A 22,349-nucleotide genomic window follows, 5' to 3' on the forward strand; every position below is an offset into this window, starting at 1 on the left:
TTTCCACTTGTGCGATGTAAAGAGAACTCAGGCTCAGATTGTGAAAGAGTGGTTCGGAGAACACGAGACATAAGACAGACCCTAACCCCACTCAGAATCTTTGGGATGTGCTAAAATCTAATAGCTCCTTCAGAAGTTGCCTCTTTTTCTCATCCAGTGTTTCAGGAAACATCAAGTGATCAAATCTTCACCATCATGTTCAGCACTTGTAAATTGTTCACTGCTTATTTGTCGGTGTGTGACCATTTCAAATGCTCTTTCAGGTTGAAGAATGGTGTTGAGGTTCCAACAGGGGTGCGATCGAGATATCGAGTTAAGTGTGAGGGAACTAAACACTTTTTGGTGATTGATGACGCCTCACGAGACGATACTGGGACATACTCCATCATGGCCTCTGGTGGCACCTCTGAGGCTCATATACAAGTTGACTGTATGAAGCATCTTCTCTGTATTTAAATTCTTACTACTGGTTGCATGCTTTCTTAAAGAAACAGCTTATATCCTGGCCTTCCTCTATACTTTATTTAGTGAAACCACTGAAGGTGTACCAGGACCTGCAGGACATGACGGTGTTGCTGGGTCAGCCCATCAAGTTGCACTGTGAGATTTACCCAGGAAATGTCCCAGGCCGCTGGTACAGGAACGGACAGCTGATCCAACCTAGCGATCGCCTCAACATCATACACAGAAATAAGTATGACCTTGCTATGGAACTCTATTCAATCAAAGCTGTTTTTATTAAACGTTTGTCTCACACATTTCTGTTTTTTCAGAGTCCACCGACTTGAAATTGCAGCCAGCTCCCTTCACGATGCAGGAGATTACACTTTTGTACCTGAGGGGTATTCACAGAGCCTTTCTGCCAAAATCCACATCATTGGTACAAAAACGAAGCTTCACTGGACAAGAGCTTTTTTTTCTCCTTATTGTTCTTTATGCTTTCTCTCTTTCTAATGACCTCGTTTGATTTTCTGCAGACCCTCCGAGGGTACTCTTGGACAGCTTGAACTTCCCAGACAACACTGTAACTGTCGTGGCAGGAAATAAACTCCGCTTAGAAATCCCAATCAGTGGAGAACCAGCACCCAGAGTGGTGTGGATGAAGGGTGAAAGGGTGAGAACCTTTGATTCTGTACTCACCCCACTACTAACACAAAAAACAACAGCGCCTTAGCCCAACTCAAAACTGCTCTGTCTGTAATAACCGTATTGTTTATGCACTTTGAATCATTAAAAATGGGCTATATTACTCATGACTATATTAATTTGTTTCATTCATTATATTCAGATATCACCCTTTTGTTATTTGGTCAGAACTGACACTCTAGTGGACACTTTGCCTGTTAGCCTGGAGCAACACTAGGCAAAACTGCCACTGGACACTGAGGCATGACAAATTATTGTCACCATGTGCAATGAACTTGCAATCTTGATAGTCAGTCTGCTATCAGGTTGCGATTGAATGGGGTCAGCTTGGCAATTATATGCAATCCATTTATGGTCATACACAGATTAACAGTGATGAAAAAACTTCAGATCTCTTGCTGTCTGCAGAAATTCACATTAACTATTTACATTCATAGTTCAGCCAGAACCTCAGAGATCTGAAACAGAAATACCTCCACAAATAGTGACGTAGTTGCTGCAGGACAGAAATGTAACTGCCAAATGACAGAGGTACTCGATAACATTGCTTTTATATAGAAATACAACCAGAAGGCAGCCAGCTGAGTCAAGTCCCCTATTACAAAGACACTCTGAGTCATTGGTGCAGACTGAGTCAGACTGATTGCAAAGTGCTGTCAATCTCTCCGCATTTATAATTTTGGTTTATTTTGGTTATTTACACACCTCTAATCTCTCCAAGCACGATTGCTGATTTTGCTGGACTGTAATTATTTGGAGACAGGTTGCCTCCCAGAATTGACCTTTGTGAAAGCAGTCACTGCAGCTCTTTGCAATCTGTCACTAAATGTGAAAAAATTCAGTCCAACCACCGATTTTGCAGCTAGATTTTTTCTAGCTGCAAGCAGGTTACCGTCTTATTTTCACCTTCTTGTGATTGAACTTTTAACGTTTGTTGTAACCTGCTTGGTAGCTAGTTAGTACCATGTCAGTGAATATCACATTTAGAGTTATAATGTAAATATTTTTTTTTCATAGAAAGACTAATTTGTGACAAAAAATCTGTTTTTATGTCCTCATATGGTACTCACGAGGTCTTCTGTGTCTTTTGCCTTTAATCTCTTTTACCTCAGGTGATTCTCGAGTCAGGTCACCGCGTCCACGCTGAGACATACAGCGACCACACGAGTCTGACAATTGAGGTCACTGAGCGGGAGGACACAGGAAACTACAAGATAGTTCTGCAGAACGAGGCTGGTGAAGCCACAGCTAGTGTCAAAATCAAGGTTGTTGGTAAGACAGTGCAGCACCTTTCAAACAAAATATAAAATACACAATTCTTAACTTGCTTTTTGAATCATTTTTGAATCATGTGTTGTCTTCAGACATCCCCGACCCTCCTGAAGCTCCCTTGGTCCCAGTGGTGGGTGGTGATTGGTGTTCTATGACATGGGAACCTCCAAAGTATGATGGAGGCTCGCCAATCTTAGGTAAACCTTGCAGCACACTTGTTACCAAGCTTTACATGCATATGTTGGTGTTACATAACACTTTCTGGCTGCCCTCTAAAGGCTATTACATTGAGAGAAAAAAGAAGCAGAGCTCCAGATGGATGAGACTGAACTTTGACCTGATCAAGGAGACTACATTTGAACCCAAGAAGATGATTGAAGGAGTGCCGTATGAAGTGCGGATCTTTGCAGTCAACGCCATCGGTGTGTCCAAACCCAGTGAACCTTCCAAAGCCTTTACTCCTCTCGGTGAGTCCCCCAAACATTTCTTAGTACCATAAACCTATGACCTATGATCTGCAAAAATTCTATTTAAGGAAGAATAATACAGTCTCACATAAGGCTTTATTATAATGGGCAAAAGTCCTGTGATAGTACGTGTCTGATCTGCCCTTGGTACCCCAGTGACACAGCTGTTCCCCCTCATACCCACTATCCCAAGCATTTTGGCTGTGACCTCCACTGGACACGCAAGAGCTTTAGAGGATATTAAATATGTCTTTATAATGGCTGCCAAATCATCTGTGGATTAGAGGTTTAGGAGATCAGGTCTGTCAGAGGGTTCAGCAGGAGTTAAATGTGATTCAGAATACAAGAATAGATAGCAAGAGCAGGGGCTAATGGGATCTGACAGGGAGACTGATGGCATACCAGCTAAAGTGAGAGGCGCCTTGGTCACGTGTTTATGACTTGCCAAAATGGATGTTTTCTCATCTTGTTCACATTCGCTGTTTAAACCCGAGTGACGAAAACATTTATCTCAACACAGCTGTTACCAGTGAACCCACCATGCTGGTCGTGGATGACGTTACTGACACCACTGTGACGGTAAAGTGGCGTCCACCTGAAACCATTGGAGCTGCTGGGCTGGACGGATACTTAGTGGAGTATTGCGTAGAAGGAAGTGAGTTAGATTTCACTTGACTAACGAACTACATGATAGTAAGGCCCTACAATTTATTGCACAAATTGTACAAAAGCAAATGTCATATGTGCATACATACACAAAGGGGTTTAAACTGCAACCAAATCCAGCTGGTATTGTGATTCTGACAGAATCAGAGATTTAGGATCAGACTGACTGCAAAACAGCACAAAAATACTGAATGCAGTATTGTGAGAGTCCATACATAGACATACAGAAAATATAAAGAAAGAATAAATCCCAAGTCACTGTGTATGCATACTCGGCCACTTCATTAGGTATAATTATTCCTGCACTAGAATATCTAATCAGCCAATCACATAATTAGATTAGATTAGATTAGATTAGATTAGATTAGATTAGATTAGATTAATCTTTATTAATCCCTCGGGTGGGTTCCTGCATGTTACAGGTGCAATAAGGGGAATGAGAGTAAGGATATAAGCATAAATACACCATATATACACATATACAAATATATAAATACAGAATATACAATATGGATAAATAGGATTGCACATTTGAGTGAGCATATTGCACAGTGATTATTGCACAGGCGAATATAAGAAAAAAACAAATATTGCAAATATTGCACAGTGTAACAAAGCACTACAGCTCAGTTGTTCCCGCCCTCCTTTGTCCTCCTGTTTCCCCTCCGCCTCCCCTCCAGTGAGGAGTTAAACAGTCTGATGGCGTGTGGGACAGAGGAGTTTTTAAATCTATTGCTTTTTGACTTTTTGACAGCAACCTGTCGCTGAATAGGCTCCTCTGATTGTTTACAACCTTGTGCAGAGGATGCCCAGCATTGTTCATAAGGACAGCAATGCAATGCATTTAGGCATGTAGGCATGGTCAATATGACCTGCTGAAGTTTAAACTGAGCATCAAAATGGAGAAGAAAGGTGATTTAAGTAACTTTGAAGGTAGGATGGTTGTTGGTACCTGACTGGCTGGTCTGAGTTTTTCAGAAACTGCTGATCTACTGGGATTTTCCTGCACAATCATCTCTAGGATTCCAAACACCATTATATAATAGCTTTAGAAGAAACTATACTATTAATATTGTAAAAGTGAAATCTGAAGCCGAAGAATAACAGTCAGTGTTTTTAAGTACACAATAAATACATAATAATTTACCAGACTTACAATAGTGCACTGGACACTATACAATAGTGTGGCTGAGTAAAAAAAAATGAGACCAGCTGTAGCATGTAACCAATCTGTAAAACCAGTTTTATTAAGCACTTCAAGTTTTTAGCTTGTTTCTTCTAACCCACAAAATAGATGCACAACCAGTCAGACATGAAACCAGTTTAAATAGTATTTTTCACCATGACTGTATTTTTTTTCCTTACAGCTAATGATTGGGTAATATCCAACAAGGAGCTGACAGAGAAAACCAGGTACACCATCACCGGTCTGAGTCCAGGGTGTAAAATTTTAGTTCGTGTCAAAGCCGTCAATGCAGCTGGAGCTAGCGCTCCACGTACCCTGCAGCATGCTATCCTGGTTAAAGAGGTTGTTGGTGAGCTCTTTAAAGTTCATTATATATGTTCTGCTGTAACACTGCAACAAATTAAATTAATACTGACATAAAATAAATCATAAAACGTTCCTTTATAACACACATTTTGGTGTAACTGCTCCACAGAACCACCCAAGATCCGCGTCCCACGGCACTTGAAGCAGACTTACACTCGCAAAGTTGGAGAAACAGTCAACCTTGTGGTGCCATTTATGGTAAATATGCCAGTTATACTGATATTGCACATCTCTTCAACAGAATACTGAGCTCATGTTGCAATTTGTGTGCAGGGCAAACCCCGACCGAAGGTCACCTGGCTGAAGGATGGCAACCCTATAGAGCCTTCACAAGTTAGCATCCGTAACACAGACTGTGACAGCATCATCTTCATCCGCAAAGCAGAACGCAGCCACTCTGGGAAGTATGACATGACAGTGCAGGTTGAAAACCATGTGGACACAGCCATACTTGACATACAGATTGTAGGTGAGTGAGCAAAATCACTATAAGATCATACGAAAGATAGAAGTGCTCATTGACATCAGAGTGGAGCTTTATAAGGAATGTCTATATTATGAGATTATATATCTTTTTCTCCTATTTTTAGATCTACCTGGACCTCCTCAGTGTGTGAATATTGAAGATGTTTGGGGTGGAAATGTAGCTCTGGTCTGGACCCCTCCAAAGGACAATGGGAACGCCCCAATAACAGGCTACACCATTCAAAAAGCAGACAAAAAGACAATGGTAGAAGATGGTCTCATACTGCAAATGAAAACCATTCTAGATACGCTATATCTTCAGCTCACATGCATTACTCTTTTTAGGAATGGTTCACATGCATTGAGCACTACCATCGCAACTGCATTACCATCACAGAACTGGTAGTTGGGAACGAGTACTTCTTCAGGATCTTCTCTGAGAATATGTGTGGCCTGAGTGAAACCGCCACCCAAACCAAAAAGAGTGCCCTCATCGTCAAAGAAGGTACAGCTGACTGTGTGTTTATGAGAGTGTAGGTGAGAGTAAGATCAAAAGATTTACTGTGAAAAACCAAATCTTCTAATTTCAGATGGAGGAAAATGCTTCCAAAGCTGAAACTCTGGAAGAAATCACATTTTACTTACATGCCGATATAAAGTTGTTGTTACTTTTTTGGGGGTTTTTTTACAGCTCTTATCTGAAAGGTACTGTCAGTGATGTTTTCCACCCTAAAGTGAGCCTGATTCACAGCCTCACTTGTGAAACTCCAAGGGTTCGGTGTATGACTGACAGGCCCTTCAATGGTGTCTCAGTCTCAGCTGATGATAAATAAAAAAAAATACTGTCTTTCCCTCATCACATAGGGAATATCCCACATGATACCGCTCAGAGCCAGTATCATGTACAACCCCATTCCTTTACCCTTACCCCCACAGGCTTGCAGATGAAAACACAAGAGTACAATGACCACGACTTCAAGGAGGCGCCGAAGTTCACACAGCCACTTATCAACACTTTCGCCGTGGCCGGCTACAACACTACTCTTAACTGCAGCGTGCGTGCCAACCCAAGGGTAAGTGGAAGAACTAAAAGTAAAAGTGGTCCTATCAGCAGAGTCCTTTGCTGATGTTTCTATTTCTATGTGCAGCCCAAAGTGATCTGGATGAAGAATAAGATAACCATCATTGACGATCCGCGCTACCGTATGTTTAGCAGCCAAGGAGTCTGCACTCTGGAGATCAGGAAGCCCAGTCCCTATGATGGTGGAATGTACACCTGCAAGGCCATCAATGAACTAGGAGAGGCTCAAGTGGACTGCAAACTGGAAGTTAAAGGTCAGTGTAGACCTTGATATGACCCCCGGCCTCCTCCTTGGGTGCCTGTCTTCACCTGAGTCTGGTTTCCCAAATGTTTTTGTTGTATTTTTTAATGTTCTTTTAAGATATGTGCATCTTTAATGCAAACAGAAGCTATTAACGCATTTATGATCACAATCATCACTGAACGTACAGAGGCAGAGAGCCTTTGGGAAACCAACTCGACCTGGGTACGCTAGTGTTTGAACTGTGCGTGCAGTTCAGCAAAGGGACGATATAGGCGGTGGACATGTAAGTATCTGTACTGGGTTGCACCAGCTATTCGTAAATTCATGGTAAAGTCTTCATCAAGCTCCTAGCAACTTGTTCCTGGTGATTTACAAAGTTGGATTGCACAATTAAAACTTATGAAATGTGTTAGACTTGAGCAATGTGTAAGTTGGTCATGCATGGTGTCTGGGAGAGCTCAACGATGTAAAAGACAAACTACATGGTCGCAATGCCTGAAAAGGGGAAAACACTTTGGATTCTTACCAGTTTTTTTTATCTTCTAATGTTTTTATTAGGATCTTTCTTGCTTTCTTATTCATACAGTCAGTTCTTAGGTTTAGTTCCATATGACCTCAGGTTTATTTAGTCAGTTCCCTTTTGTGTTCCCAGTTTGTGTCAGTCTTGTCTTGCTTTATATGTTTCTACTGTATATTCACCCGTCTTGTCCTCCTGTCTTCCCTTGTGTCATGTTAATCCTATTCCCCTGTTCCATCTGGATGGTAGTTGCTGTTTTAGGGCAGCATGTGGCTCAGGAGGTCGAGCGGATCATTATTGGATGAATGACACTTACAGTCAAACTCGAAGTTCTTTAAATGCTCATCTTAATAGAAAGGCACCTTATAAGTAGAAAGACACATAGTAATATGCAGAGATGGGCAGTAACGCGTTACTGTAATCTGATTACTTTTTTCAGGTAACAAGTAAAGTAAGGGATTACTATTGCAAAAACGGTAATTAGATTACCGTTACTTTCCCGTAGGAACGCTGCGTTACTGCGTTACTAAAACCGTGATTTTTTGCGAGAATGTCCCATGACAGTGACGTAAGCGAGTGCAACGTTCGTGACAACAGCTGTGTGCAGATCAACAATGGATCATATATCGAGTGCGGGAGAGAGTATGAGCGTGCAGCGTTTAAAGCGTGGAAGTACTGACCTTACTTTGAGTTTGATTCCATAAAAAGTGACAAAAACATTAGTGTCCGTTGTGCGTGGGAAGAAAACTTCTTTTTAAAGCGAAAAAAACCCCTAAACTTCCAAGCAAGCACCGAGTAGCTACGACGTGATGGGAAATTCACAAAGAACCTCGTGGATTCTTACACTGACCGCTGCGGCACACCTGCACCAGGGTAAACCTCCGCCTACGCCACTCCTGCTTTACAGGTGAAAATAGAGCACCAGGACCGCTAGTCTTTGATGTTATTTATTTCCTGCTGTGTTTTACTTGCATCTATTTGAAAGACTGAGTGTAAACACAAAAAAAAATATTTTATTTTATGTGCTGGAATGTGTAGAAAATAGGTTTAAATGTTAAACTAATTTCTTCAAGTTAGAGAATGTTGCATATAATTAAATGTTTTGCTTGATGCATAAAGTTAAAAGGTTAAAACTAATAAAACAAGTTTTAAAAAGAGACTTTTCCATTTGATTACATTTTGTATGATGGATTATGCAGAAAAGTAGAATTGGGCTGAAAGATCTATCGCTTTATCACCTACTCAGGTTGTAAATCGTGTTTTTAAAAAGTAACTAAGTAACTAAGTAATTAATTACTTTTGAAAATAAGTAATTAGTAAAGTAACGGGATTACTGTTTTGGGGAAGTAATCAGTAATTAGTTACTGATTACTTTTTTCAAGTAACTTGACCAACACTGGTAATATGTGAAGCCTTGTGTTTTTCAGAGTCACAATCTCGGTGTTTAGAAACCAGATGTGATGAGGTGGGGTGGATCTGACTGTGAAACCACACACGCATTACATAAAAACTGGTCAGTCACAAGTTTTTTAGCCAATGAGCATAACCTGGATAAACTCTGCATGACCAAGACTTACAAACTTGAAATAATTTTTCATTCATTCATTTAATATGATTAAAATGAATCACTGAGACTTAGTGGTTCATTTCAAACGGGAAAGTGTTTTCACAGGTCAAGTTAAAGAGCCGTTTTCCCATTGACTTTATAAGGACTGAAGGCCGTTTCCCAACACCTGCTTACAAACAGTCACAGATTGGTGAAGGTTTCCAAATTGACACTTTCAGCTGCTCCCTTATCCACAAAGGATATCCACAGTATGTTTAATTTGGCAGATATTATACATGAATTGCTTTTCCTGATACAACCCCAAAGTGCATTATGTCTCCTTCTGTGCCTGGGGCTGAACTAAGGACCTTTGTAGGCAAATGTGCTATTTGCCAATAACTGCTAATTTATTGCCAACACTATGCAAGCCAAGCAGCTGGGTCATTTACCATCATTGGTATAACATTTTAAAGTTAAGGGTGTCATGTCAGACGTCAGCTTTATCCGTTTTTCCTACATAAGATTTATTTTGTTTTGTGCAATCCACTTTGATAAAGTGATGTGTAAATCTGCACTTATTGACTAACTACACTTAAACTTACGAACACCTGGTGCAACTGGTCTATGGATTCCATTTTGAGAGAATATATAAATAATAATCATTTCATGTGTGTCCAGTGTACATAATATCTGGTGACACTTTTCCATCACCACAACATGCAGACGTTTATCCCTTGTGTTGTCACACCTCTCTCTATTCAGTCCAGTCCATCCAGCCATCCTCTTCATCATCACAGCACACCACCTCAGCACCAGTCACACCACAGGAGGCAATAACATATGTAACATATGATATTTTTGTGTTTGTATTATTCAGTGTTTCCATCTTAAAATATGCTCCACAGATTCCAGTGTCTTCTTTATGCTCCACGGTTAACTCCTCATATAAAAGAGTTCAGTAATAACTCAGCTGTTTTCCCTGGTGCGCATATAACTCCATGTAAACATTTTAACCCCTCTTCTCTTCTCTTCTCCCTCCTAGTCCAAACTCAAGAATTGTGAATATATGTTCTCATATAAGGTAAGCTTTCATATGGTTTTGGCATATGAAGCTTATGTCATTCATTATGCGTCTTCAAGCCTGTGCAACCTCGCTTTTCTCAGCTTGTGGGTCTCTGGCAGTCGTTCTTCCCCTTGAGAGGAGAACCAACAGAACATGTCACATTTGCATGATGGCTTTTGCCAGGTTTTTTCTAAACCTGGATTGCTGTACCTGGCTGACTTTAAAAGCTCCGTTTTGAGTATTTGAATTTATTGTTGGCGTGATATTGTGAGACTCTCTGTTTTGTAACCTGTAGCAGAAATTAGGTGAGTAAAAGGTTTGCAAATCTTCTAACCTTTGTTGAGATATCAAGTGCATCATCTGAAGGGACTGAGAAGCTCTATGCTATGAAGGCATTGACTGTGGCTGAACAACATCAAACACCAAAGAAAACATACTAAACTATATTTTATGTTTGGACCTGCCTGATGAGTGGTGTATGCATAAACGCAGCAGAAATTATATATACTGTATTTTGTAGGTTTTTGCTTGTTGCAGATGACTGGAGACATTATTCATTTTTTTTTTTTTTTGCAAAGATTGCAGACCTGAATTGAAACATGTTGTGGAATCAGCTGTGCTTGTGCCTGTATGCTGTGGCCCAGTTCCATACTATGCGCTAATACTGAGCAAATATGCAGGGTTTACGCTGCGTTCACATGGTGAAAGTGACAAAATACTCGTCTCAATTTTCAGTGCTGTATTTGAGTGTGCAGAACTATTGTGCTTGTCCCTATTTTATGTCACATACAGTGCTGTGCAAAAGTCTTGAGCCACCTGTATTTTCTTTTTATTTTGCTTCCAGGGAGCCAGACTTTCATGTAATATTTTACAAGTGGTGTTGAGCATTTGGGAGAAAACTTTTAGATCAAATTTTGTACACCTAGGTGAAGTCAGTGACTTTGCATCTTGTGTCACAGATCATATCATTTAAAACTGCATGTACTAAAAGTCATGCATAGTCCACATTTGCTCTAATTAATAATTTTCTTCACTACAAATTACCAAATAAATGGATGAAATTCCAATCACCTGTATTTTGTGTTTAGTGATCATTATCAGAATGCAGTATCCTTTTATTGCTACTGTAATGATAGCATGCCTTTAAACTCTTGTATACTGTGCAGAAAGACATACAAAGACAGTGTATACTATGGAACTGGGACAAACTGGGTTGGCATTGCATTCAGAAGCCATCCTGAGCACCCTCTTTCCCTCTTTAGAGCTTGTGGTTCTCTCCATTGAGTTTTATTTGCTTTTCTCTGCTCACCCTATTGCTCTTCAGCTTTTCTCCTTCATCTTCCCCTCTCTATTTTTCACTCTCAACATATGTCTCTGTGCCTCACAGCAATATTCTAAGAGAGTTTTTCTCCCTGTCCCTTAGGAGGCTTCACCTTCTATGAACTCATGCAACGTGGAGTGCCCCTACATCTGATTGACAAGTATATGACCGAGTCGAAGGTTGTTGAGCAAGAGAAGTAAAAACTGAGCACAGTGCAATAAGACATTTTTGGCTTGCAAACATCTGATGCCACTAGTTACCCTGTTCTCTCAACTGCTGAGGTCAGCAGCCTGCAGGTGGATGGAGGGAAGATGGGACAGGTGGGTGGGTGTGAGGGAGGGTATACCAGTCCGGTGTGGTATGCTGTGTGCAGCTTTGGAGCTAGTTACCATGAGAAAAAAAAAAAAAGCCAGTTCATCTTCTTTATCACTCTGTTATGTTTGAAAGACTCAGCTCAGATGCATGTTGGCAGTGTTTTGGTTCTAGCTTTAATAAGGAATTGTAGTGTGAAAAAAACAAGCTCATGGTGCACAACCAGTGACACACAGCTAGAGTATTTTCATGTGGATTTTTGTCAGGAGTGCTTTTTGAAGGTGGCTGATTACTTCTGGGCTCTGAAAGATTTAGTTTGATGTTTAAAGGGTGTCAGTGAACTAATACGTGGCAAGAAAAGTGAGAACAGACTTGAGTAATGTTGGACAAATGAATGTTTTCACTTTTCTGATATGAATCACATTAACATTTCACTTTTTCTGTTGAGTTAGTAAGACAATAGAGAGATTTACACAAAGTCCATACATGTCATTAAACTTTTGAATTCTTGGATTCATACTGGACTGAGGTTTGATTGGGGTTAAAACATGTGTGCATGCCTTTACCTTTGTAATTACAACCTGTGGACAACAATAAAAGACACTTTAAAAAATAGTATGTCTGTTGTTGATTTCTGTACTCTTGTGTTGTAGGAATTAATCTTCTTTTCTAGTCTGTGACAGATTCACTGTGTAATTGACCTCATTAATTCATTTTAGTCATATTTATTTATTTTGCAAACCAGAAATAGCATGAGGGTTTATGGAATGAGTCATGTATGTGAGATCTGGAAAATATGTTCTGACATATGGAAGGTCTTATGTTTGAATATACTGACTTGACCATATAAACAGGGGGGTAGTTAAAGGAGACCTACTGTGGTGCTCAAAAGTTGACACAGAGTATTGACACAGGTATTGACACAGAATAACCCATTTTTTTAATGGCAAATCTCATAAAACCATAGTTTATTCACAATAGAATATAGAAAACATAAAATATTGAAACTGAGAAAATGTGCCATCTGAAGACGAAAAAAACCAAACACCCATTTTTATGGCAAAACAAATCTTAAAAAGCTGGGACAGGGCTATGTTTCACCCTCTGTTTTTAAGAACAGTCTGAACACTGAAGAAAACAGTTGCTGGAGTTTTGGGAGAGAATTTATTCCCATGCATGTCTGATAAAGGCAGGCCTGGGTCTTTTCTGTTGTATTTTTCATTTCATTATGCTCCAAATGTCTGTAGGCCGGTTCAGCACCTGCTCTCGTCTACTACAAAGCTCTGCTATTGTCTTAGATGCAGTATGTGGTTTAGCATTGTCTTGCTGAAAATCCAAGACCTTTTCTGAAAAGAAAAACTGTCTAGATGGGAGCATATGTTGTTCTAAAACCTGTATATACCTTTCCCCAGTGGAGACACCTGGGGAACACAGCTGATTAGAATCTAACTAATGAAACGAGGGAAAGCAAACTCGCCATAATGCATATGAGACAAGGGAGTCGAAGTAAATTAAAAACAGGAAGTAATGAAGACCCAGACTAAGACATGTGACGTTGACACAGGGAAAATGTAAACAAATGCCAAGGTGTGACTAACTGGGAAGAAAAGGCTCACTTGATATATAAATATATATATAGAGAGAGAGAGATCAATATTTTTGTTAATAATTTTAATAAACAAACTTAGATCCAACAACCAAATGCAAGGGAAATTTATTAGGAGATTCATTTATTGTGAACCCAAACATATCATAAACAGCTACAGGAGGTATTCTTCAAATTAAGAGTATAGGTATGACACAGGTATTTGTTACACCTGTTATAGTCAGTTATAGTCATGTAAACAATCCAATCTCTGTGAACATAAAGAATCAAATCCCTCTAATGCAGCAAATTAAACCCTTGAGTTAATAACTTAGAAACTATGATTATTAGCCCAAGTACCATAAACAGACCTAGAGAATGTAGGCTAATATTTCTGATTGTTTTTATCATTTGATGTGCGATCTATTTACAAATCCACACTTTTCAAAGCTTAGTAAAAACACAACTCATGTTTACTTTATTTTTTCTTTTAAATTTACATTAGTTAATCTTTAAAAGAACAACATGATTCCAGGTGTTTTTTCTTCTAAAATTAACTATTAACTAAATTAAATAAATTTAACATTTTTTTTAATCTAACTTTAGCTTTTAGTTTAGAACTAACAAAGTGAGCAAGAAGCACAAGGAGAACAGCTACACTAAGGCAGGTCAAATATGATATGATATTTTAAATGTTTGTGTGGTACTTTCTATATGTTAATGATACCACCTACACTTTTAAGAATCATCGTTTCTAAGTTATAAGGCTTAACCTACATGAATGAGGTAATTATGGGCCTAAATGCATCTGCCAGTCATACAATATGTGCTTAGGTTTGCTTATATTTTAGCAAGTTTATGAGCCAACCAGATGGTTATTATCACAGTGTTATACACTCTTAGCGCAGGCTATGTGCATTTAAACTTCCCGGTAGATAGCCACGTTATCCCTTCCGGACATTCGCTTCCTGCCGAGACGCACCTCGGCCAGAAACGTATAGACATCCACAGCGCTTGGTTCCGCTGTGAAAATGGCCTTTGCTGCTCGTCTACCCTAGACATACCAGATGAGCTGCTGCTGTCTCCTGGAGTCGGCCAACCCTGTCTGAAACACCACCCGGGAATATCAGGGAGTTTTTGCGGTACTCAGAGGAGTGACGAGGCAGAAAAATAATGCCACATTTCCTGTGGCCAGAGCCGTTGTCACCCGCTCAACTAAAGCGGCTGGAGGAGCATAAATACAGCGCCTCCGGTAGATCCCTATTTGAGCCGCCGTGTCAGATCTACTGGAACTGGCTCGTCCAGCAGATACCGACATGGATCGCACCAAATACACTGACTATTGTTGGACTGCTGGTTAATGTCCTCTCCACGTTGGTGCTTGTGTATTATTGTCCCACGGCAACAGAAGAGGTGAGTATAGCGACTGGGGCTAAAGTTTCAAATGTCTACCCATCTCTGCTATGAAAAGACCGTCCTCCATTTAGAAAATGCGTAGGCTAAAGATACACCGCAACCTGTAAGACCCAGATAGCTCAACAAATAGGATTGATTATATTTACTGAGTCCATTGGGGATACTTACTAATTCGGCAAACATTTGAGCTTCACAGCTGCTTGTATTTTAACGTCATATCTACCTTATAGATGGGGCCGTGGTGCTAGCTAACGCCGCAGGCGCTGTATTTTTTGGACTGTTCTGTAGTGTCAAACAGCTAAATTTAAATTTGGTAGTGTAAGCCGAAGTAAGCTTGGAGTCCGTCTCCAGGTTTTTCAGGAAAACCTTTTTTGCTCTTTTTTTAAACCCAAGCATGGCCACAAGCAAGCCGAGACGCTTTAAAGGGGGTTTTAATCGTATTAGGGACGACGTGGACAAGAATAACTGATATATCGGCGGTCATGTGACTTTAGAAAGTTGAAAGGCCTCATGTGACGCAGTGCTGTTTGTGTCAAAACAGCAATTTGTTTCATTGTTTCACTTAAGGCCACTATCTATCAGAGAAGAGGCGAATCATTTAGCAGCCATTTATTGGTAATTAAGAATTAAAATATAAAAGGGGGCGGGAGGGTGTCTAGCCCTTAACCAGACAAAAATATACTTATTTAAATGAGTAAGCTGATTTTGAAACGCCTCTATATTATTCTGTAATCTAAGAATACTATAGAGAATGTGCCTTGCAGGTAGCAAGTTGACCTAGGGCACAGTAAACCTGTCTGTCCCTGCAGCAGTGGGTCCAGCTGCTCATGCACAGGTTGGTGAGTTAATCAGACTTGCGCCTTTGCTCGTTCTAACTATGACAACCTTGCACCTGAGTCAAAGTCCATGCACTCCCACTGACTCCACCAGTTTCATCTACTGTTATTATGCATTGATTGAGGCATACAGTGTACGCTTTTATTTATGGAGAGTTAAGAGTTAAGTCCCATCGCTGTGCAAACAAACACACATTCACAGGAATTCATCGGAGCCTATGGAAATGGGTCAGAGTTTTCCCTCAAGTTACTGCTGTGATAAACTTAAACAAGTAGTCCACAAGGCTTTTGGGACATGTGCTTCATCTTTGTTGAAACACACTCTTTTTTTTGTGTGTGGTTCTCTCTCTCTCAGTCACAGGCTTACACAAATGCTCTCTCTCTCTCACACACACACATTGTAGTTTTGCAAACATGCTATGTTGGCCAGCATTACTGTCCAGATGGTCCATAACCTCCACCCTAGTAAAGAGGAGCTGAACTGGTCTAGTCAGCTGGAGTCCCTCCTACTACACACTTCAGAGAGATGTAGCACATATGGCACATAAGTATTATTTAAATCCAACAGTGCACACGTGTATGAATTCAAAAGCTCCATAAAATCCAAAACAAACAACTTCTGAAAATCCAATACCTCAACAAGTTACACAACCCTCTCCTCCCCCCTCATATGAATAAGAATTAAAGTTGTGAAATACAGATATGATTAGTAGAGACCATCTTGTAATGTGGTCAACAACTGCAATTTTTAAGAATTATATGATTCTAGACCAGGGTGTTACAAATAAATGACAGATTGCAAAGGAAGTGGGGTGGGTCTAAAGTGGTCCCTTGGTCCCTGTGATTTTGCAGGGGGATTTTGCACAGATTAAAATTTGGCCTGTCTTATAAGAGCTCAATTGATTTGGACTCTAAGACTGATTGGTAGTACTCAAGATCTTTGTGACTACATGAGAATGACTGAAATATTCACCAGTTACCCACATTTTCTTTAGCTCTACAACTATCTGTATTTTAAGTAGCTTAAATAGACCAATTAGGTGATTATCTGTGTTGTAAGAATGGGTGTGTAACTGTCAGTCTCCCTCTCTCGTCCCTTACCTGGCTTCAGGCTCCATCATGGGCTTTCATCCTGTCGGCTCTGGGGCTGTTCATCTACCAGTCTCTGGATGCTATTGATGGGAAACAGGCCAGGAGGACAAACAGCAGCTCAGCCCTTGGTGAGCTCTTCGACCACGGCTGTGATGCAGTCTCCACAGGTAATCTCCTAAACCCTGAAGTCTGCTGCGTTTGATTATAATAAACTGATTGTAGCATGTTAGTAAACAAAGCTTTGGCTTTAATTTCATTAACATGACTTTAATGTGCTTACCCCGGTGATTCTCTTTCAGTCTTTGTTGCTGTGGGAACGTGCATTTCATGTGGAATAGGACAATATCCAAACTGGACTTTCTTCTGTGGTTTTATTGGGATGTTTATGTTTTTCTGCGCCCACTGGCAAACCTATGTGTCCGGGACGCTCCGCTTTGGCCTGTAAGTCAAATATTTATTTTAAATGTATTTTTCTTTTAATATAAGAAAATGGTCATCGTTATTAGTTTGCAACACTGAATGATAAAATAACTTGAAGACAGTAAGCTAATTTGCCTGGCAAGCCACTTCCACTGGCAGGTCAACGTTACCCCAAAGACCGTTCAAGCCCCGTCCACATGCAAAGTGTTTAACTTGTCATGCATTGCTTTGCATGTGATAGTTGGTTGCTAGTGAACAGTCCAGGTTCCTGTTGCCTAAATAATCCTTCAGTGCATTTACCAACTCACATAGTCACGTGGGGAAAAAAGAGAGTTTCTAGGGCTCTAAGCAGTCCTTTGAAAAATTGAGTATACTCCATGATTCGGTAGCTTGTATAACCACCTTTAGCTTATTTTCCCCCCTTTTTTTATTCTGTGTGACCTCAGCAGTCTCTCACATTATTATGGCCCACTCTTCTTTACAATGATGCTTTAGTTCATTGAGATTTGTGGGCACTGGTTTATGCACATCTCTCTTTAGGTCCCACCGCAGCATTTCAATTAGGTTGAGGTCTGGACTTCGTCATTAGAACATTTTATACTCTTATTTATCAATCATTCTGTTTTAGATTTGCTGCTGTGCCTGGGATATTTGTCCTGTTGCATGAACCAGTTTGGCCTAAGCTTTAGCTGTCGGACAGATGGCCTTGTATTTAATGCTTTTGGTATACAGAGGAGTTCATGGCTCACTCAGTGATCACAGGTCCTGTGGCTACAAACCAGCCCAAACCATCACCCTTACACCACCATGCCTGACAGTTGGTATGAGGTGTATGTGTTCCCCTGGAAGAGGAGAAAAGACCCACAGCCCATGTTGAATGGCTTGTTTTATGAGAACATCTAATTGTAGGATCCGGTCACACAGTGGCATTTAAAAATGCTGCAGTACCGATGCTGTTGTTAAACCTTCGCACTGTCACTTATCTTACACTTCCCTCATATGTTCTGCACAGGGTTGATGTCACAGAGGTGCAATTCGCCATCATAATCATGTATGTGATGTCAGCTTTCGGAGGCGTGAGCCTTTGGCAGTACACGGTAACTGAGAATCCATTTCTTCACACTCGCCTGCACAAATAGTGTACACACAGGGACACTTCCATTTCACCTCAAGTGTATAGTCAAACCTTTTTCTCCTTAGTTTTTACACCAGACAAACTAACTGAATCACTTCTTAGGCTTTAGTTGTCATGCTAGTCTTTAAATAGAATTTGTGTTTTACTTTTACTCTGTGCTGCCTTTGGAGGCTTGACTTAACATCACATGAGAGAAGTGAGAAGGTAAATATGGGTAGCTAAAGCCATGGCAACAGGTCATCTACTGGACATGATCTGGCTCAAAAAGCTGATGATGTCACCCGCATTTGTTTGTGTTTTATTTGGATATATTTATTTATTTATTTGCTTTGCCCTCCCATCATGCTCAGCATGCTGCAGCTTTCATATAAGCACTTTTCTATTTTATAAGGAGAACGCTTCTTGTTTTCTCTTTATTTTGACCTCAATGTGTTCCCATAGTTGCCCATCATCGGACTGAAGCTGTATGCCTTCCCCGTCATGGGCATCATCGGGGGAGCCCTGTACTCCTGTTACAACTATTTCTATGTCATTTTGAATGGAGGGGTTGGCAAAAATGGCTCCACTGTGGCTGTAAGTTGTAAATACAGCATTATTTTAATATTTTAAAAAAATGTGTAAAGCGCAAAAACTAATCAATGTTTCTGCTCTTCAGGACACCAGCGTGCTGAGTCCCGGTTTGCACATCAGCCTCATCCTTACACTGGCCTTCATCATTTTCAAGAAGTCATCCAGCCACCTGTTTGAGCACCACCCCTGTTTGTACCTGCTCACCTTTGGAATGGTTATCGCCAAGATTTCCAACAAGCTGGTGGTACGTTGGTGTTCTCTTAATTGCCTGAATGAACTGTCACATATCTTCTTTTGTCTGTTTTAACCCATCGTTTAACCCAGTGTTTAACCTGTGTTTTCTTTCTTTCTTGAATCTTTTCTGTAGATGGCACACATGACCAAGAGTGAGTTATACCTACCAGACCCAGCCTTTATTGGGCCTGGCCTCCTATTCCTTAACCAGTACTTTAACAGCTTCATTGACGAACACATAGTCCTCTGGATCGCCATGGTTAGTACTGATCTCACAGGTGTCTTTGTTTAAAATGCAGCCCCACCCTTTTTGTCACCTCTAAGTAGCCACATTCTTTGCTCTTCTACCTATATGTGTATATAGTTAATACCTTAAATTATTTTCCTTGCATACTTTATTTAGTTGAGAGCTTTTCATTATAATGATAACAATAGAGAAATAAGATTGGAGCGTAGTGCCTTGATATACTTGTAGGACTTGTCAGCGTTGATGACTAATACGCACACAGTTAAATCAACTTCTCATAAGCACAGCGGCTTTCATTTCTGTCTGTGGGATTCTTATCTCTGCTAGTTGCCATCTAATCATTATAGTTGTGGTTCAAAGAGCACAAAGTTTCTACAATGCAAGTGAGATGACTTGTGATAAACCTTCCTTTGACACCCATGACTCGTGTTGTATCTCACACGCTGTTGCAAACCCCTACAGGGTTTCCAGCTGATCAGCTTTGAAAGGATAAATACAGTTTAAAAACTTTACACTTCAAAAGAACTTTACAGCCATGTTCTCTGCTATAAATGGTAATCTTTTGTCAGTGTGACGGCCGAGATGGTGCGCTGATATTCACTCAGAGTCAACAAATATATTAATAGCTGATGGGAAACCACCATTTGAATTTGGAGCCAGCGTAGGTGTGCAAACACGTTTTCCTCATTTGACACTGACATGCCACACTAGGGAGGGCAAAAGTATTACTAATGTCAGTAATCACATCCCGGTATTACAGATTCTGGCTTACTGGTTTTCCTTATAGCAATACTTATTGTCCATCTAAACATGCGTGTTAGGATCATTTTATAAATAATAGCCATCCATGACAACAAGAAAATATGTGATTGCATAAACAGGAAGCAGGAAGTTGGTTACTTAGTTTTCAAAGTGTGTGTCAGTCCTTCAGCCCTCAACAACCAGAAGCTTGTGCGTGTCTCGGGGTATGGCAGTGAACTGCTTTACTTTTTAAATGGAGGAAAGGAAACTGCTACAAAACTAAAGATTTCCATGTAAATTACTTCCTTGCGGTATCTAGTGGCTGTTCTTGTATCATCCTTTGTGGTACCATTTAATGATGCTGTCTGTTAGGGACCTGTATTGCATCTGAAATTACTATATCACCTAACATAGTACGTCTTTATTATTTTTGCTCCAGGTCCTCTCCAGTGTGGATTTGATACGCTACTGCACGGGCGTGTGCCTCCAGATCGCCTCCCACCTGCGCATCCACGTCTTTAGCATCACAACGCCGAGCCAGCTGCACCGCGACTGACGGTTTGCCCGGCGGGAGGAGGCGGGAGGGGACGCAGATCTCTTCCCGCTCCTGAAAGCAGACAGCGACCACGATGACGAGGAGAAACCCTCGACCTCGAGCCACTGCAGCCTTGACAAAGTAACCACTTCAGATTAAAACTCACACCCACTAAGAGGAAAGATAAAACTACCGTGATACAAAAAAAGAAGGAAAAAAAAAAAACAACCAAGCATGGATCTGTTGAATGAAAAATTAACCCAAGTTTCCCTTGAAAACCCAGTTGCCTGATGAAGTCTTTCAGATTTTAATTTCAAGGTAAATGCATGTTGTTAGATTTAATTTTTTGAACATCATTTGGCACTTCCAGCTTATTCAACACAAAATACCAAAAAAAAAAAAAAAATCTTTTAATAGGTATTTTTTAGCTTGGGCAAATATCAAAGCATTTAAGTGAGCTTTAAATATGGAGACATGTTCCTCATGGATTGTTGTGCAATTAACTAAACACATAAATATGACAATCACGAGTGACAATTTAAGTAAAATTTCTTTGATATCTGCTGAATCTGAATCAAATACCTGTTAAGAGTTTTCTTAATGACTTGTTTTAAGTTGTTAAATTAAATAAGACTGAATTTGATACAAATTAGGGCTTTAAAGAAACTTTTTTTTTAAATAAACTTATAGACCTTAAAATAATTTCCAATAAGGTTTCCAATTTGGACCGGCAGGTTGTCAGCGAGCTGCATCGAAGGGTAACGATCGTGTGTTAATGCTGAAAATGATGACGTGTCTAAAGTTAGGCCGATCTCACAAACCCCACTGCAGTTGTTTTTTTTGTTTTTTGTTTTTGTTTCGACTCATCTCATCCTGCAGTCGTGGAAAACAATCCTTAAAAACATCTTCTCCGGCCTCTGGAGCACCGTCGACCGATGAAGCGTCAACACTCGGCTTGTTCTGCTTTCTCTGTTCTTCTCCCTGAAGGGCTAATGATTTTGTGTGATTGTACAGAATTGAACTGAAGATGCCTTAAATATTTTTGTTGTAATTACTGTTTAACTTGTGAATATTTAAAGCAGCTTTGTACATTTTTTTCCCACTCAGTATCACACCAGATACAGTAATAATAGAACACTATCCTGGAAGGTTTTTTTTTTTTTTTTAACTATTCACTCATGTTCATTTATGCATAATTGTTATGTATATGTGACCGATTTCTTTTTTTAATTAAGTTTTGTTGGATTATTAGTAATTGTGTAGTGAATCTCAATGAAGGGTTGTAATCAGAATGAAACATCATTCAGGATCATTTGGGTAAAAAGGGACATTTCTGTAGAGCCGGTAAAAGATTTGAGGGCGTGTATTTTTTATTTTATTTTGAAAATTGCCATTGTCGTCCCCTTAGATTCTGACACTATACTCCTGTCTCGAGAAGCTTATTTATGGATGGACTTTAGAGCTATGCATTTCAAAGGTACAACTATGGTTCAAAATCACTTTGTTGCACTGTAATGCAGTGAAACACCTTTCTACTAACAGACATGAGTGGAAAAGATTGTAATAAAGAAAATATTTTTCATCCATTTTGATTGTTCCTGTCATTGGTGGAAAAAAGTACTGCAACACTACCTTGTAAAAATACTGCAAAGTGACTCAGGCTTTGAACACAGCATAGTTTTTGGTTTCCCAGATGAGCTGGTCTGATCTAAGGAGGATTTTCTCACAAAGCCATCTTGAGTTTCCAGAGAATGGTCAGCAAAAAATAAAGCGTATGCCTTGATGTCAGAGAAGAACAGCATGTCCACCCTTCATGACCTCACTGTAGCCATCTTCTGATGACAGCTTCCAGCAGGAATACACATCTCTTAATGTTTAGATTATTT

The 22,349-nt window shown here is 40.0% G+C and overlaps 2 protein-coding genes across 17 annotated transcripts in view; both read left to right on the forward strand.

The window, feature by feature from the left end:
• Nucleotides 1-12,267, forward strand: part of mybpc1 (myosin binding protein C1) — a 35,862-nt gene extending 23,595 nt beyond the window's left edge. For 15 of the 16 annotated variants that reach the window (XM_026147570.1, XM_026147571.1, XM_026147574.1 and 12 more), the window contains 16 exons: nucleotides 264-430; nucleotides 529-694; nucleotides 774-880; nucleotides 978-1,114; nucleotides 2,259-2,418; nucleotides 2,511-2,615; nucleotides 2,697-2,885; nucleotides 3,406-3,540; nucleotides 4,919-5,086; nucleotides 5,213-5,301; nucleotides 5,377-5,572; nucleotides 5,694-5,833; nucleotides 5,914-6,073; nucleotides 6,505-6,641; nucleotides 6,717-6,903; nucleotides 11,443-12,267. In XM_026147570.1, coding sequence (XP_026003355.1) covers nucleotides 264-430; nucleotides 529-694; nucleotides 774-880; nucleotides 978-1,114; nucleotides 2,259-2,418; nucleotides 2,511-2,615; nucleotides 2,697-2,885; nucleotides 3,406-3,540; nucleotides 4,919-5,086; nucleotides 5,213-5,301; nucleotides 5,377-5,572; nucleotides 5,694-5,833; nucleotides 5,914-6,073; nucleotides 6,505-6,641; nucleotides 6,717-6,903; nucleotides 11,443-11,540 — 2,341 coding nt within the window. In that variant the 3' untranslated portion in view covers nucleotides 11,541-12,267. Of the gene's footprint in view, nucleotides 1-263; nucleotides 431-528; nucleotides 695-773; nucleotides 881-977; nucleotides 1,115-2,258; nucleotides 2,419-2,510; nucleotides 2,616-2,696; nucleotides 2,886-3,405; nucleotides 3,541-4,918; nucleotides 5,087-5,212; nucleotides 5,302-5,376; nucleotides 5,573-5,693; nucleotides 5,834-5,913; nucleotides 6,074-6,504; nucleotides 6,642-6,716; nucleotides 6,904-9,998; nucleotides 10,038-11,442 lie in introns of all 16 variants that reach the window. The other variant, XM_026147576.1, reaches the window with a different exon arrangement.
• A 1,917-nt stretch (nucleotides 12,268-14,184) lies between these two features.
• chpt1 (choline phosphotransferase 1) lies at nucleotides 14,185-22,049 on the forward strand. The gene is made up of 8 exons (XM_026146610.1): nucleotides 14,185-14,650; nucleotides 16,601-16,748; nucleotides 16,881-17,022; nucleotides 18,014-18,098; nucleotides 18,578-18,709; nucleotides 18,792-18,950; nucleotides 19,074-19,199; nucleotides 20,368-22,049. The coding sequence occupies exons 1-8, from the start codon at nucleotides 14,411-14,413 to the stop codon at nucleotides 20,482-20,484; spliced, it is 1,149 nt and encodes a 382-aa protein (XP_026002395.1). The 5' UTR covers nucleotides 14,185-14,410; the 3' UTR covers nucleotides 20,485-22,049.
• Nucleotides 22,050-22,349: the final 300 nt, after the last annotated feature.

This window comes from Astatotilapia calliptera, chromosome 17 (genome assembly GCF_900246225.1).
Source record: "Astatotilapia calliptera chromosome 17, fAstCal1.2, whole genome shotgun sequence".
Taxonomy (NCBI): domain Eukaryota; kingdom Metazoa; phylum Chordata; class Actinopteri; order Cichliformes; family Cichlidae; genus Astatotilapia; species Astatotilapia calliptera.